At 40.1% G+C, this 15,912-nt stretch overlaps 1 protein-coding gene across 4 annotated transcripts in view; it reads right to left on the reverse strand.

Moving 5' to 3' along the window:
- Positions 1–15,912, reverse strand: part of cadps2 (Ca++-dependent secretion activator 2) — a 191,916-nt gene that overhangs the window by 22,136 nt on the left and 153,868 nt on the right. For all 4 annotated transcript variants that reach the window (XM_076886194.1, XM_004556192.3, XM_076886195.1 and 1 more), the window contains exons 22-24: positions 9,132–9,146; positions 6,829–6,903; positions 6,381–6,464 (exon numbers count right to left, since the gene is read on the reverse strand). In XM_076886194.1, the coding sequence (XP_076742309.1) occupies positions 6,381–6,464; positions 6,829–6,903; positions 9,132–9,146 (174 nt within the window). The remainder of the gene's footprint in view (positions 1–6,380; positions 6,465–6,828; positions 6,904–9,131; positions 9,147–15,912) is intronic.

Genomic DNA, 15,912 nt, shown 5'->3' on the forward strand with positions numbered 1-15,912 from the left:
TCACATGAGCCAAGGTGTCAAAAAAAAGGCCTGGGTCATTACCACGAGAGGTTTCAAGTGAAAACACTGTGCGACCTTGCCCCACCCATCATGTCAGCTATTGAGGTCACCTGATGTAAGATGTGAGTGGGGGTTTAGGTACCTGAGAAAGGATCTCAAGACTGTATTGTAGGTGGCTGACAGCTGGTGTTGTAAGCCACCACTTCTGTTCAATGATGGTTGTTCATAGTGGAACTAGATGGGCTTATTTACTCCTCTGTCTTCTCAGTCCAAAATGTGTACATTGGCATCCTTGAAAGATTGACTTATATAGCACAGATGTACATTGGCATCCTTGAAAGATTGACTTATATAGCACAGATGTACAACTGCATCTTGTCATGTCAAGGTGGCTCTTCTATACTGTGCATTGCATTTATGGAGTTGCTGGTTTCTCCAGTTAAAAAGGTCTGGGGAAGGACGTTTTATCCTTGGGATCAACCATTTTTTAGGTGTGGCTGAAGCTCTGAGATTCTCTAACAAACCTGCAAGATGAGGAATGACTATGTTGTTATGTTTCTGCCTAGTTGTTGTCTAATCTTCTTTCTTGCGCATCTTTGCTGATTTGATGAAAGCCTGGTTGACATAACTACATGCTTCAAGAGCTTTCTCTGCACGTATGTGTTCCTTTTATTTTCCTTCTTTCCACTTCTGCATGAACATTGAAGTTTTAATTAATAGTAGGGCTTCTCTGAGTAGTCTTGACAATGACAACAAAAACAACAAATGTAATAATTGTCATAATAAGTAAATTAGATGCTTGGCTGGTAAAGATAAAGATAGAAATATAAAGCAACTTATATGTAATTTTTACAGATCTTATTTTCCATTGCTTAGCTAACATTTCAAGCAATCATATTTACATTAAATGTCATTAGCCGCAACATCTAACAGGCACCATCCAAAATCATACTTAAATCTCCATTGCTGAGGTAACATTTAGTTAGTAGACGTTAGCTAACATTTTTTAGGACGCACTTCAGTTGTGAATGCACCATTCAAGTTTTAGCTTATATAGTGATGAGATATAATAAAAAAAGTTTATAAAATTCTGATGATTCAGTTTCCACCACATTGTTTTCCACTACTTTTAATAACTAAGAGATATAAAATGACAAAAAGCCTTACGCTGTGGGATTCTGGAAATCTACAATAGAAACTAAATATAATAAACTATGGTTACAGCTCATCGTTTTTAATAATCCTATAAAAAGGTGCGTTGGTATTAATGAAAAAGTTTACTAAAATTATATTTGGGAAAAGAAATCAGCCATAAATAAACTGACCCACTCACGACAATGAAGTGAAACAAAGGAAAACTAGAAATGAATGCTTTGTGTATTTGTGACCAGGTGTGAAGTCCAAAAGGCTCCGCCCCCTGCCCTTTATCCCAAAAGAGGCACACATGTCAGGTTACCACTAGACAAAAGACCAGAAGGCCAAGGTAGGGGTTACATTATAATTTCACCAGAAGAAGGAGCTGAGAGGGAAGTAAGCTAGGAACCAGAGAGAATTATAGGATAGAGGGAGATACAGCAGCTTAAGATTGTTCTCCTGTTCTCTCCTTAAAACTATAAATATATAAAAATCTGGAATCAGTGACCTTTCATTGAACTTTTTTTTCTTAATTAAATAGGATTTAAAAAAAGAATTGTACCCCTTTTCAATAATAATAATGTACTGAAGTGTGAAACCCAAACACACTGAACTAACAATTCTCCTCTATCAGTTCAATGCATTGCTTACAAAACTGACTAATTAATATATATACACACACACACATATATATATATATACACACACACACATATATATATATATATATATATATATATATGTGCGCGTTTTTTATTTTGACAGCAAATGCGTACCTGCGGACCACTTATGTGCAGCCCTGGTTATTTAGCTCGTCATATTGCAGCCACAGAAATTCTTTTGTCCATGAAACCATAAAGCTGCACTTTCTTTTTGCCTTATAGTCTCATTTGTCATAACTTTTCCGTTTTGTGGTAAGCTTTTCTTTGGCTGTCACTTCTTCACCCTGACCTGTCTTATTTGGCTCAGCAGAACTAAAATATAAATCCTGCTGCTTTTACACACGCACTCACATAAGCTCAGCGATTCTCTGCGCGATCAACCTCTCACATGTTTAAGCTGCGGGAGATTTCACTTGTCATGTTTGCATAGTAAGCTAACGATTGATAAGACGATGTCAGAGGAATTGGTGCACAAATTATCATCACTCACAGATCAGTGCTGTCGCTCTCTATACACAGTTCACGCGATTGCAAAGTGAAAGCAAAAAACAAGTGCAAATTCAAACGCGATTTCAATATGTCACATATTGACAGCGGCTCACCGATGCCAATGACATAATTACCCAGCTACATTTCTGAAAGAATGCAAAAGCATTGACATATATTTCTCCTTCCTACGATAGCCTGACGGGCAGGGCAGAGATAGATTTTGGTAGCCCGACTGGAAAAATCGCTAGCTCCAGGACGTCGGGCTAGCGATTTTGCGAGCCCTGTACAGTGGGGCAAAAAAGTATTTAGTCAGCCACCGATTGTGCAAGTTCCCCCACCTAAAATGATGACAGAGGTCAGTAATTTGCACCAGAGGTACACTTCAACTGTGAGAGACAGAATGTGAAAAAAAAAATCCATGAATCCACATGGTAGGATTTGTAAAGAATTTATTCGTAAATCAGGGTGGAAAATAAGTATTTGGTCAATAACAAAAATACAACTCAATACTTTGTAACATAACCTTTGTTGGCAATAACAGAGGTCAAACGTTTACTATAGGTCTTCACCAGGTTTGCACACACAGTAGCTGGTATTTTGGCCCATTCCTCCATGCAGATCTTCTCGAGAGCAGTGATGTTTTGGGGCTGTCGCCGAGCAACACGGACTTTCAACTCCCGCCACAGATTTTCTATGGGGTTGAGGTCTGGAGACTGGCTAGGCCACTCCAGGACTTTCAAATGCTTCTTACGGAGCCACTCCTTTGTTGCCCGGGCGGTGTGTTTTGGATCATTGTCATGTTGGAAGACCCAGCCTCGTTTCATCTTCAAAGTTCTCACTGATGGAAGGAGGTTTTGGCTCAAAATCTCACGATACATGGCCCCATTCATTCTGTCCTTAACACGGATCAGTCGTCCTGTCCCCTTGGCAGAAAAACAGCCCCATAGCATGATGTTTCCACCCCCATGCTTCACAGTAGGTATGGTGTTCTTGGGATGCAACTCAGTATTCTTCTTCCTCCAAACACGACGAGTTGAGTTTATACCAAAAAGTTCTACTTTGGTTTCATCTGACCACATGACATTCTCCCAATCCTCTGCTGTATCATCCATGTGCTCTCTGGCAAACTTCAGACGGGCCTGGACATGCACTGGCTTCAGCAGCGGAACACGTCTGGCACTGCGGGATTTGATTCCCTGCCGTTGTAGTGTGTTACTGATGGTGACCTTTGTTACTTTGGTCCCAGCTCTCTGCAGGTCATTCACCAGGTCCCCCCGTGTGGTTCTGGGATCTTTGCTCACCGTTCTCATGATCATTTTGACCCCACGGGATGAGATCTTGCGTGGAGCCCCAGATCGTGGGAGATTATCAGTGGTCTTGTATGTCTTCCATTTTCTGATGATTGCTCCCACAGTTGATTTTTTCACACCAAGCTGCTTGCCTATTGTAGATTCACTCTTCCCAGTCTGGTGCAGGTCTACAATACTTTTCCTGGTGTCCTTCGAAAGCTCTTTGGTCTTGGCCATGGCGGAGTTTGGAGTCTGACTGTTTGAGGCTGTGGACAGGTGTCTTTTATACAGATGATGAGTTCAAACAGGTGCCATTCATACAGGTAACGAGTGGGGGACAGAAAAGCTTCTTACAGAAGACGTTACAGGTCTGTGGGAGCCAGAGATTTTCCTTGTTTGAGGTGACCAAATACTTATTTTCCACCCTGATTTACGAATAAATTCTTTACAAATCCTACCATGTGGATTCATGGATTTTTTTTTCACATTCTGTCTCTCACAGTTGAAGTGTACCTCTGGTGCAAATTACTGACCTCTGTCATCATTTTAAGTGGGGGAACTTGCACAATCGGTGGCTGACTAAATACTTTTTTGCCCCACTGTATCTGATTGAGGAATCACTCATCTTTGGAAAAGAGAGTTTATTACAGAGAAATGGCTCTTTCCAAAATAAAAGCTATACTATACGCTTCTTCTGGGCTATATTCTCAGCAGCATATTAAACATATCAGGTCCCCATAAGGAGAATCCTGTGCTAACGGCTGTCTAAATGACTCGGGTAAAGTTTGTAGCATGCGTGCTTGTTGTTTTTGTCTGCTTCCACTTGTCTTTGCACTAGGATGATGTCGGTGTAAATGTGCAGTCATATTCGTTGTGTTCCCACTAGTGCTGTCAGCGTTAATCTCGTTGAAATGACCTTAACGCCACAACACGGCAAATCTCCGTTAACAAGCTACCCCTGATAGCCCCGTGCGTGGGGCTGGACGGCCAACACGTTAACGAGCTAACTGCGCTAATGCTGGGCAGACACTGTGCGATTTTTTCAGTCGCGCGATTCAGCTCCTGCTCAAACTGTACGATTGACTCGCAGGGGTTAGCAGTTCATGGGTCACGATGCAGGGTCTCACACTATACGGCCCGATGCTCTGATGCGACCTGAGTGCTCACACTGTGCGTCCATAAAATGAAGGTTATAACAGAAATTCTGTCGCTCACTCTCGCTCTCTCTCTCTCTCTGTGTCTTTCACTCACACAGACACGCACACCACCACCATCAACTTTGCTAAATTGCTAATGAAAAACACTGATCAGGAAGCTGTGATTGAGCAGCAATGTAGATCCAACTATTTTCACGGTTGTTGTGGTCGTGATAATTTTGTGAGGCCACATCGAAAAGGCTCGGATGAGCTTTCCAAAGTTCTACAAGTTGTGCCTCCATCGCTTGTGTCCAGATCACACGCTGCACTGCCGTGCTGCGCCGTCTTTTTCACTGACATTTGTGTTTGCGTGTTCGCAGCGTGAGAAACTGTGGTGACACCCTCATGACGGTCGTGAGGATTTCAAATCCTCACGACCAAGCGATTGATGATCGGGAGCTGGTCGTGAGGTGTTAATCGCTTCTCGTTACCCCACGTATACTACACGATGCACGACGCACGATGAAGGCCAATATCGGGCCGATCGCCAAAACGGTCGCACGACTCAAAAATCGGCTCAAAATGGGCCAAAAATCGCACAGTGTGAGCCCAGCATAAAACACTAGTTCAAACCCATGTAATTGAGCATTGCGTGGCACATCCGACATACTGTTTTACTTTAGCGCTTACCTTCAGGGTCATACGTCACATGAAAACCAAAATAATTCCAAACGCCACATCTGAATGAGGGTGGGGGAGGTTCAATTTGCCATGTTGCAACGAGCTTAACTTCTGTCTCGCTAGCTTGCCCTGCGCTCAGTGAGTCTGCGTTCGACTACTCCGCCTAGGCTGCACTGTCGAGCGCAGATCCACTGAGCGCTCAACACAGACAGCATCGTCAGAAGGAAAGTTGATAAAATAAATTGAAAATTTTGTATTGTTCGATACACATGCGTACCGAACCAAAAGCACTGTATCGAACGGTTCAATATCGATACGAGTATCGTTGCACCCCTTATGAATAAAGGCAAACTAAATATTTAGAAAAGAGTGCTTTTCAACAACAGTTTGTTCAGTAACATTCAATGTCTTTTGCATACCTGTCAAAAACCTTTAATTAGAAACTGACACAAGTTTAAAAAAAAGGAACATAATTTAATTTTTGTTTGATATGTATGAATTTCTTTACTTTTTACTGAATTGAGAAATTGTTTTTAAACTCTTAAGTCTTCTATAATTTCAATGGATGTTAAAAAAGCTCATTAACAACTTGATAGCCAAATGCTGGTTTGTTATGTAATCTTTGTTTCTGGTATTGCAGACAGAATAAAGACCCTCCTTATCTTTCACATATGTTTGACACTGTGTGGAAAAAAAGTAACATGCAGCTGCAATAGGCTCTATGCAAAGAGCAGCCAACTTTGCATTTACAGGTTGCTTTATTTTCCAGCCAAAACTTGAATGATCTCAATGTGGATGGAGACACAAATATGTGATGAATGGGCTGAACAATAAAACAGCAGGCAGACAGACTCACAGGGAGTTCCACATATTTCGCAGCAGCTTTCAGCTTTCAAGATCTGGTTTCCAGCAAATAACAGGTTGCCTGGATAAGCAGTGAAATAACAGCACAGCACTCCATTTCCAGGAACAAAAACATGGCTACTCACTGTGAAAGACAGGACTGAAGAGAAGAATGTCCCTTCATCATATCTTGAGAGCTTGGAGAGGACACCGTTTAAAACAGCAGCAAACTACAGAGAGGTGGGAGCACAAAAACACTTCTAAGATTAGGTTTCTAGCTGCTTTCTTGAGTCTAGTGAGGAAAGTTATTATCTAATCTTGTTTCAAGATTCTTGGAATATTTTTAGAACAACAAAAATTAGCTCCCCCTTTCTGTAAAATGAAACTCACATTTCTTTAACAAAAAAAAAAAAGCATGAAATTAATTAATCAAAGGAAAAAAAGTGTCTAAATACCAAAATCTGGAAAAACAAAACAAACAAACAAAAGCTAGGCTGGGTTATCAAAGAGTATGGTTTGACCCCTCTCCCTACTAAAATATTTTTGAAAAATATACAAAATAATAAAGCGTAAAAGAGTAAAGGTGAGGTTTACCTTTGACACGAGTGATGTAATAATGTCCTTTAATGCCTCGTCAATCAAAACATCAATTTTGGAGTGGTACTGTTGCTGTAGGGATGAGGGTAGGGGGGGACAAAAAGTCACATTATTTATTTGTTATTTTCAGGAAACTGCCCAGGCACAGACATAATACAGACTACCCCTCTGCTCTGATATACAACAGTATTGTCTGTGCTGCAAAAGAAATAAAAACCTACAACAAATCCTCACACATGCACCCCTTCCCAGGACAGCCTAGAAAACCTTCCCATCCGTGTAACGCTGCTGTGTTAAGCAGCTAATAGGGTGCATTATGCAGCTGAATAATATGCCCATCTGTGCTGGAAACCTGACGGAATCTGAAGGATACTTTTTGTGCATCTCCCTACAATTAGAGCAGCCTTGTATTCCTCTAAAGCAGTGCTCTAGCTGAGAGGACCAAAGTCTCACACAAGATTCAATTAATCCACTATTTCATGTCTCGTTTGCCACTCCGTAAAAAATAAAATAAAATGAAAAAAAATATATACATATACATATATATATATTTTTTTTTTATGGCACCCTTTTCCCTTCAAGGAAGGAGAGAGAAAGAAAAAATGCAGGGGCTGGGCACTGAATGGTAGCAGCAGCAGGGGGGTTCATCTCATAGTGACAATGCCCTTTCACTGGCCTTCTAAAGAACACCCAAATTAAAAATTTCAATCAACAAAGCATACAGATCGCTGACAAATTGCGGGTCCAGAGAGGTCATCGCCAATTTTTTTCCCTTCCAAAAGTCTTCAATATGGCAGCTCTCTTTCAGTGCTCTGAATCTTCCTAGCAAATCTTGAGAACTTTTCTTTTTTCTTCTTCTTACCTCAATTAACACTACTGCTCCTTCCTTTTTCCTACAATGCCTGCCTTAAAAAAAGCAGAGAGGAGGAGAAGAAATTGTTTGGTCTTTGCCATATGCGACACAAAACTGAAAAGAACAATTATATCTTTTAAAAACATTTATTTGCCTGTTGAGCTGTAACTACTGCTGCTACTTCAGCCTTGCGAATTGGCTGAGATCAGAATTAGGACACATTTTTAATATGAGCCCCCCCCCTACCCATCCCTCACCATTTAAATGTGCTCAGCAACAGAACAACAGCACATTGATTAGCAATTTCATGGGCTTTGTAAAAGCAAAACTGTTAATCAACCAGAGAAGTCTTTATCAAGGGTGGACTTTTCACAGACTCTGTGTTGCCTTCCAGTCAAACCCCTCACAGTTTTTTCTAAAACGGCAGGATTTGGCACAGAGGGATTTAAGAACGTCCAAACACTTTTCTGGAGATCAGTAGACTCTAAAACTTAAACAGAAAATTGTTGGTTTGGATTCAGTTCAGACTCTCATGGGGCTCATTCACAACCCCTACAAGCAACTTAAAAGGGGCCAGTTCACCTCAAAGGTATCAGATTTGGGCAATCACATTTTCATTTGGTAGGTGGTTACCCTCAGGGATACACATTTTCCCCTAGTGGTATGCCAGGGCTAGCATTTAGCATACAGCTGAAGGATGGGTAGACATTCTTCTTCACACTGTTACAAGTTGGAGGTGTATTTTCTTTTAGATGAAAGAAACTAGTTCTTACATGAAGCTGTTTACAACATTCCACCAGTTTTACCGACATACTTTAAAATGGTTTGAATCAATGACTGCAGAAAATATATATTTTCTACAGTCATTGGTTTGTATGGTTAGACCAGGCTTAATTTTGCTAATAGATTAGTCTAATGCAAAATAGACTGTTTAATTTAAAACCAAACCAAAACTCCCATCTTCAGGTTGGCACTCTTTATTAGTCAAGCTGAAGAATCCTGACAAAACTTCACATTCACATAACACTCAACATCAAAATATTTTCTAGGAAAAAAGGCTAACGTTAATTCAGTTTTTATAATTAGCTGTTTTAGCCGAGTTTTATAAGTTAGCTATCGTCAACTCAAACACCAGAAATATCAAATCTCCTGAGTATGAATATCACGTAATGGTAATGGTACTCTTTCCAGGTACTGCAAAGTTGCAGAACATATTTATTCACTGTGCTTCATATGCTTAAGAGTTTGCAGATAGCAACATATCTATTAACTGACCATTAACCATCAACTGGACAAAATAAATGGCTCAACTTTACAGGGTTCAAAGGAAGCTAAAATAAACTTCTGTTCATTCTTCATCATTTTATTGATGTTAATTTAGATTTCCTAACAAGGAAATGGGAAGGGCTGGGGAAAGGAAGGTTAATGAGGAGGTGGAGGCACTTACCCACTGTCCGTCAATCTGGTGTTCAAACAATGATGAGAAGGAAACATGGATATGAGGGATGGTGGAGAACATGAGACAGAAAAGAAAAAAAGGACAGTAAGCCAAGATTTTCTTATTTTTAGTTTTTAAATGCATCAATTAATGACTTGCAATATTCAACTCATTCAACACATGTCAAACAGATGATGCATATGACGACACTGAAACTGCTTGTGGCCTTTTCATAACATAATTAACATAACAGCCAGAAAAGTAGGTGTAAATGAACTCCAATCCCATCTTTTAATTCCCAAGTTGGAAATATGGCTTGAAAACTGTTTGCGTGCACTTTAAACCAAACACTCAAAATAATTAAGTAAATTAAGTTTTGTAAAGTTTTTTTTTAAACAGTCCTAACTTTAACAGTTTAAGTTCATCTAACATTTTCTTCCATTTGAATTAGTTCATCTTATTATTTTTGACCAACTTCAACGATTTTGCATATTAAATACCTACTACTTAAATATTACATTTAATTTTACTTAGTTATTTCAATTATATGGCAGTCATGTTTGGAAGGTTTTGTTTCCTGGGGTCAATTTGACCCCCAACATAAAATGTAGCAGTCTTTTGTAGCAGTAGCAGCTGGACTGATTCAGATTCTGATAAAAGACCATGGAGTAAAAGTAAGATGTCCTCCTCTTTTATCAGTTGCCCACAGGTTCTTACCCTTCTTACAATGTCCACAAAGTTTAACATTTTTTCTTGTTTTATTTTCATTCTTTTTTTACGCTTTTATTACTTTTTGAAACATTACATTTTTTTCATTTTCCAAATTTTATTTTTATCTGGCAGGTAATTTCCTGTCAAATATGGAGGTCTGCCCACTTGTCTGCTTTTGCTTTTGAAACATGAGTAGGTGTGAAGACTCAGTGAAAGCCCAGAAACAACAATCATAAGATAGCTCTGCATTCATCACTGTTGACCACATTGTTTCTGTGACAGTAAGTATTCAAATTTTCTGTAGATTTCTGTTTTTCAATCCATTTTAGCGAGATGTCAGCAAGGCAGCTCTCACTCAGTGGCACCACAGCCACTTCACCATGTATCTGACTGAGTTCACTGCAGTACCTGAGACAGACTGCTAAGTTTTTAAACTGTAGATAGTATTAAGAAGAAAAAAACAAATGCCTCAGAATAATACTTGTTTTTTTTTCTTTTTTTGATAAAATGCTTTTCATGGTGTAGAGACATTATACGAAAGTAGAATCTTTCAGTTTAACTGGAAGGAGTTAATATAGAATTCAGAAGTAATGAAAAAGGATAGGAATAATTGTTAGGTGAGTGACATCAGCTGGAAAGAGCAATGAGAGGTTAACCTTTGGTGATAGGACCGTGTACAGAAATCTCAGAACTTTTTTGGAGGAATTTGTTGCTGCACATCTACTCAGTTAAAGCAAAAGATGGCAGCAATCCAGAATTAGTCTTCTTTTGAAAAAACCTTGCAAATTTGTTTGTTCGAGTCTTTGAAAGTCAGAATTCTTGTTTTGTAAAATCAGTCTCTTGCAAAAATAACTAATATTACTAAAACCAAATGTGCTAACTACTTAGGTCAGTCTGATGTACAGTTTACGTTCTTATTCTCACCATAGCAAAGATGCTGGCAGGTCAAAACGTGGAGTACCCCTTACAACTTGTTTGGAGGAAGAAATACTACTGTATGGAGAAGAGCCATAACTATCACCTTATCAATTTATTTTGAGTGGTTTTGCTATATTGTACCTTTGATCTTTTTTCAGTGTAGGGTTTAAACAGAGCATGCCCAACATGTTCTACTACAAAACTTGACAGCTGTGTGATTCAACTCATGACTTCATTCAGATCCATTTGTGGTTTGTTCTCTAAACAATAACAACAAAAATAAGGTTGTAACTAAAACAATAGAGCTTTCAAACATCCTACACAGCAAAAGTTGTTGGGTGAGGCTTAAAGACATAAGGGTATTATGACAATTTGCAGAATAGTCTTTCTCTCATTCATTCATAATGAGCCTGATGAGCCAGATCTGAGATGGTGCAACGCTGTCATCATTGAAAGTAACTTTGTGGAGGTTTCCCAAGAACTGCTGATGAACTTCTTCAGCAATCTCGGTCCTTTAAGATAAAACTAATTTTCATTTCTATTCTATAGTTTACTTTGAAGCAATTGTTTCATCTTCAAAGTTCTGTTGTCCAACAATATTGGCACATTTTATTATGACACTCAATGAAATATTTCAAGTAAGTAGTTTTGAGAATTTGCAACAATCCTGAGCCACAAAACTCAACATGACCATGGTATTCAATTTTCTTCAGTCATATTTGCAACCACTCAACGACACAAGTAAAACATGTAAAACCAGTAAGCTGTAGAAAAGGTTTAAAGAATTTCTTCCTCTTAAAAACTTCAGAGAATGTTCTATTTCTTCATCAAGGTTATTTAGTTATTTAGGCAGACTTCAAAATCCTGACAAAACTGACTGAAACATCTGATGTCAAACTGACATTCGCTGTGTTTGGAAACCCAGGATTCAAGGACAATATATAATCAATTTGTCCCTCTCAAGGAACAGAAAATGGTCAGTTAACTTTTTTCACTGAGGTCTCCATTCAATAAATTAAAAGTCTAAGGCTAAATTAATAATAAAACTATTGGAGATGTAATTTTCAGTAGACAATAACATACATTTTGAGAAAATCAGAAGTCAGAATCGATGTTCTTTGTTTCACCACGTTTGGTTCTCTATTACTGTGACGGTCCGTCTGCACTCACTGGTCGACTAGCTCTTCTGTCTTTCCCACCTCTTATCTCTCTCTCTCTCCTCTGTCGTGTGTATTTGTGTATTCTGGTTTTGGTACAGAGGCAGGACTCTCCAGGGTATCTCGCCTTCTGTGTCCAGACACCTGGTTTAATCACGCACCTGTACGTCTTGATGCATGCTCAATCATCCAGGTCAGTAAATCTCCAAAAGTTGATTCTGTTCATCTAGACGTAGCGTTTTGTGGGAGAAACGTTTCGTCACTCATCCAAGTGAAGTCCCAGCCCACTGAAAGAACAATGGGCTGGGAGGTCAGTTCCTCATGGCCATTGATCAGTGGTCTTTGATCAGTGGGCTTTGGTCAGTGGTTGTTAATCAATGGTCATGAGAATTTGCATAATTAAGATTAAGGAACTGACATCCCAGCCCATTGTTCCTTCAGTGGGCTGGTTTCAGTCATTATGCAAATGTACTGTTTATAAGATTGGGGAAACCTGCAGTCAGCTGAGACTGAAGAAGTCACTTGGACGAGTGATGAAACGTTTCTCCCACAAATTGCTACGTCCAGATGAACAGAATCAACTTTTGGAGAGACACGCTCCTGCTCCTGATGTCCTTTCTGTGGTCTCTTCTTAAGGGAGTGGCAGATTTTCAGTCTTACTTGGATTGTTGTCTTGCAACAGTCAGTGCCACCCAGCTCCAAGCCTCGAGTTAATGTTTCCACTAAACTGTGAAAGCAATACTTACCTGTATATTCCCTCTGCTCAGGTTTACCTGTCATGGAGTGGTGAGAAGTCTTGGCCTGGATTTGCTCAAACTGAGGAAACTCGTTGAACTCCTCTGCAAGTTTGAGAATGCTGTAGGGGGATTTTGTAGATGGTGAGGGTATGGTTGTCTCTCCACACATGGGAAGGGTTGTTGTCAATGACCTCTATCCACCTCCTATGGTCCTCCTTGACCTCTTCGATGCCCGTCCCTTTAAGCTGGCTCTGGCAGTGTTGTCCAGAGAATTGTTCCTCAGCCTGAGGGCTGAGTTTCAAGTTTTGATCAGAGCCTATTCTTCACTTGTCATCCAAAGTTTTCGGTTAAGAAAAACCTGGATGGTTTTGGTCACTGTCATTGAGTGAAGGTCTCCAGGTCCTGCTGTTCAAAGATGGACCAGTTCATCAGATCAAAACAATCCTGTAGCTGGAAAAGAGCATCATCTTGCCATTTAATGACCCAGGTACTCAGAGGGGTTTGTTTCCTAGAGGGGGTGTAAGAAGTGTAAGGAGGCGAGAGAGAGGTAGTCAGATCGCCCCAGGTGGGGGAGGGGTGTCACTCTGTAGGGCTGCTTGATGTTATTGTACACATTGGCACAGTGTCGTGTTGATGGAACTTGGGGAGTACAGATTTCAAAGGTGTATTGTTAAAGTTCCCAGAAACAATATGGATGCCCTCCGAGTGCTCACTTTGCGGTTTGTTGAGGATGAGTTGGAGATGGTTGAGTGCTGAGCAAATGGTAGCACTGGGGGGGATATAAACGATGGTAATTATGGCTACCATTCGCTCACGAGGTAGATGAAAGGGCCTGCACTGAATGGACATGGCCTCTAAGTCTGGTGAGCAGTGACTGTCTATAATTCTAGTGCTACGGCACCAGTCCTGAAGGACATAAGCACAGAGCCCACTGCCCCGTCCCTTACAAGAGTCTTTGTAGATCGTAGATTTATTTGGGACTTCGATAATGTTGCCTTGCCTCTAATAAATCTCACCTCAGACAAGGTCTCGTTCCAGTGGAAACCCACAGCTCAGGAATCTTTAGACAGCCTAAGCAATGTTTTGCTGCAGCTCTTCATCTCAGAGGAAGAAACCCTCTTGCCTCTGTCCTGTGTTATCAGTTCTCAGATCAGCTGAAACACTCAGTTTATTTAAATCAAGTTTGAAGACTCACCTGATCTCAGCTGAATTTGAATAGAACACCAAATCCACACTTTTAAGCTTAAATTTCAAAACTTAAATTTTAACTACTGATTTTATATACTGTTCCTTCCTTTTTACTTTTTTTTACTTTCAATTTTAAATCATGCTTTTTATTTGTTTTTGTTTTTTAATGTCTCTGTAAAGCACTTTGAATCACCTTGTTGTTGAATTGTACTATATAAATAAACTTGCCTTGCCTAGTATGAAACAATATCTATCTTATAACCTCTGTTCTGGTGGTCATCTTTGGCAAAAGATGTTTGTATGTCCTTGTTTGATCGGTTTTTGGCCAGAATAAGCCATTGAGCTTGCCACCTGCTGGGCTGTTGAGACTCTTTCTTCCTATGCCTGGCTGCCCATTGTCCCATTATCGCTTTGGATTTCATCACTGGCCTTCCACCCTCATCGGGTAATTCACCATCATTAACTGGTTTTCTAAAGCTGCTAATTTCCTTGCTTTGCCCAAGCTTTTATCCACCCTTGAAACAGCCCAGTTACTTACAGAGCACTTCTTCAGGTTACATGGGATCCTTTCTGAGATTGTCTCCAACTTTGGCCAATAGTGCACCTCACGTGTCAGAAAAGAATTCTGTTCAGCACTCGGAACGCAGGTTAGTCTAGCTGATTTCCACCCACAGACAAATGATCAAACCATGCGTGCCAATCAGGAACTGTAGGCAGTTCTCCACTGCATCGCTTCATCCACCTGAAGTTCACAGCTTCAATGTACGGAATATGCCTATAATTCCTCAATTCCTCTACCACCAAACTTTCATCATTCAAAGTGTCAATCGGTTACCTCATCTCTGCCTTGCGGTCAAAGTTGAACTCTGTCCCCTCTATGCAGCACCAACTTTGTTGCTGTTGCAGTTTGTGGAGGTTAACCCTCCTGAGAACAAAGGAACAAAACAATCGTCTGACTGATCAACACTACATCCCTGCGCCATCCAACCAATCATGTCAGAAGGTTTGGTTGCAGTGGCTGTAGCTCAGGAGGTAGAGCAGGCCATCTACTGACCAAAAGGTTGGTGGTTTGATCCCTGGCTCCCCCAGTCTGCATGCCAAATATCCTTGGGTAAGATACTAACCCCAAGTTGCTCTGAGTGCTTTAGTGAATGGGTAAATGTGGCATATTGTGTAAAGTGTTCTAGGAGAGGAGAAAAGTGCTTTATAATAATCAGTCCATTAACCATTTACTATGTGTCTGCAAAAAAATCCTGCTTCACATCAAGTCTAGGAAACTTTAAAGGACTTTGAAATAGACACCCTGTCACTTTCCATTTGACACTGGCACGCAAGATGAAGGTACCCTCATGTGTCTCAGCTCACACCTTTCCTGGGACATTCAAAACTTTTCTAATCATTTTAAAAGTGTTACCAATAAATGCACCGTATTTTATCCCTTTGTGTGAGTCCAACCTGTCTCCCTTGATACTATACAAATACCTGATCAAATTATGTTTCCACTCTGCATTTAATCATTAGTTATTCTTAATCTCTGACTTTGTTCCACAGGGTGTCTTTGTCTTGTCTTCCTCCCCTCATGCCTAACCGGTTGCAGCAGATGGCCGCCCCTCCCTGAGCCTGATACTGTCAGCAATTTCTTCCTATTAAAAGGCAGTTTTTCTTTTTCACACTCACCAAAGCGCTTGCTCATAGGGGGTCATCTAATTGTTGTGGTTCTCTCTGTATTGTACGGTTTTTACCTTATAATATTAATGCCCCTTGGGGCAACTGTTGTTGTGATTTGACACTATATAAATAAGACTGAACTGAACAGAAATGAATTGAACTTGGATGAAGGAACTCCAATTGCCAACAGGAGACCAAGGCTGTTCATTTTCATGTTTTCTAAATGGATTGTTGGTGTGGAACACAGACGGTATAAATAATGGACGTACCTAATGTGACCCACTGGTTTGTTAAGTCCTGTTTTGAAGACTCAAGAAGAGTCTTTATGCTGTTGCTATCTTGGTGTTTTGTGAGTGGGGTTTGACTCTGGTTGTTCAACTACAAGCTTATTGGTTAATGGCTTGCTAATCA

Source organism: Maylandia zebra, linkage group LG7 (genome assembly GCF_041146795.1).
Source record: "Maylandia zebra isolate NMK-2024a linkage group LG7, Mzebra_GT3a, whole genome shotgun sequence".
Classification (NCBI taxonomy): domain Eukaryota; kingdom Metazoa; phylum Chordata; class Actinopteri; order Cichliformes; family Cichlidae; genus Maylandia; species Maylandia zebra.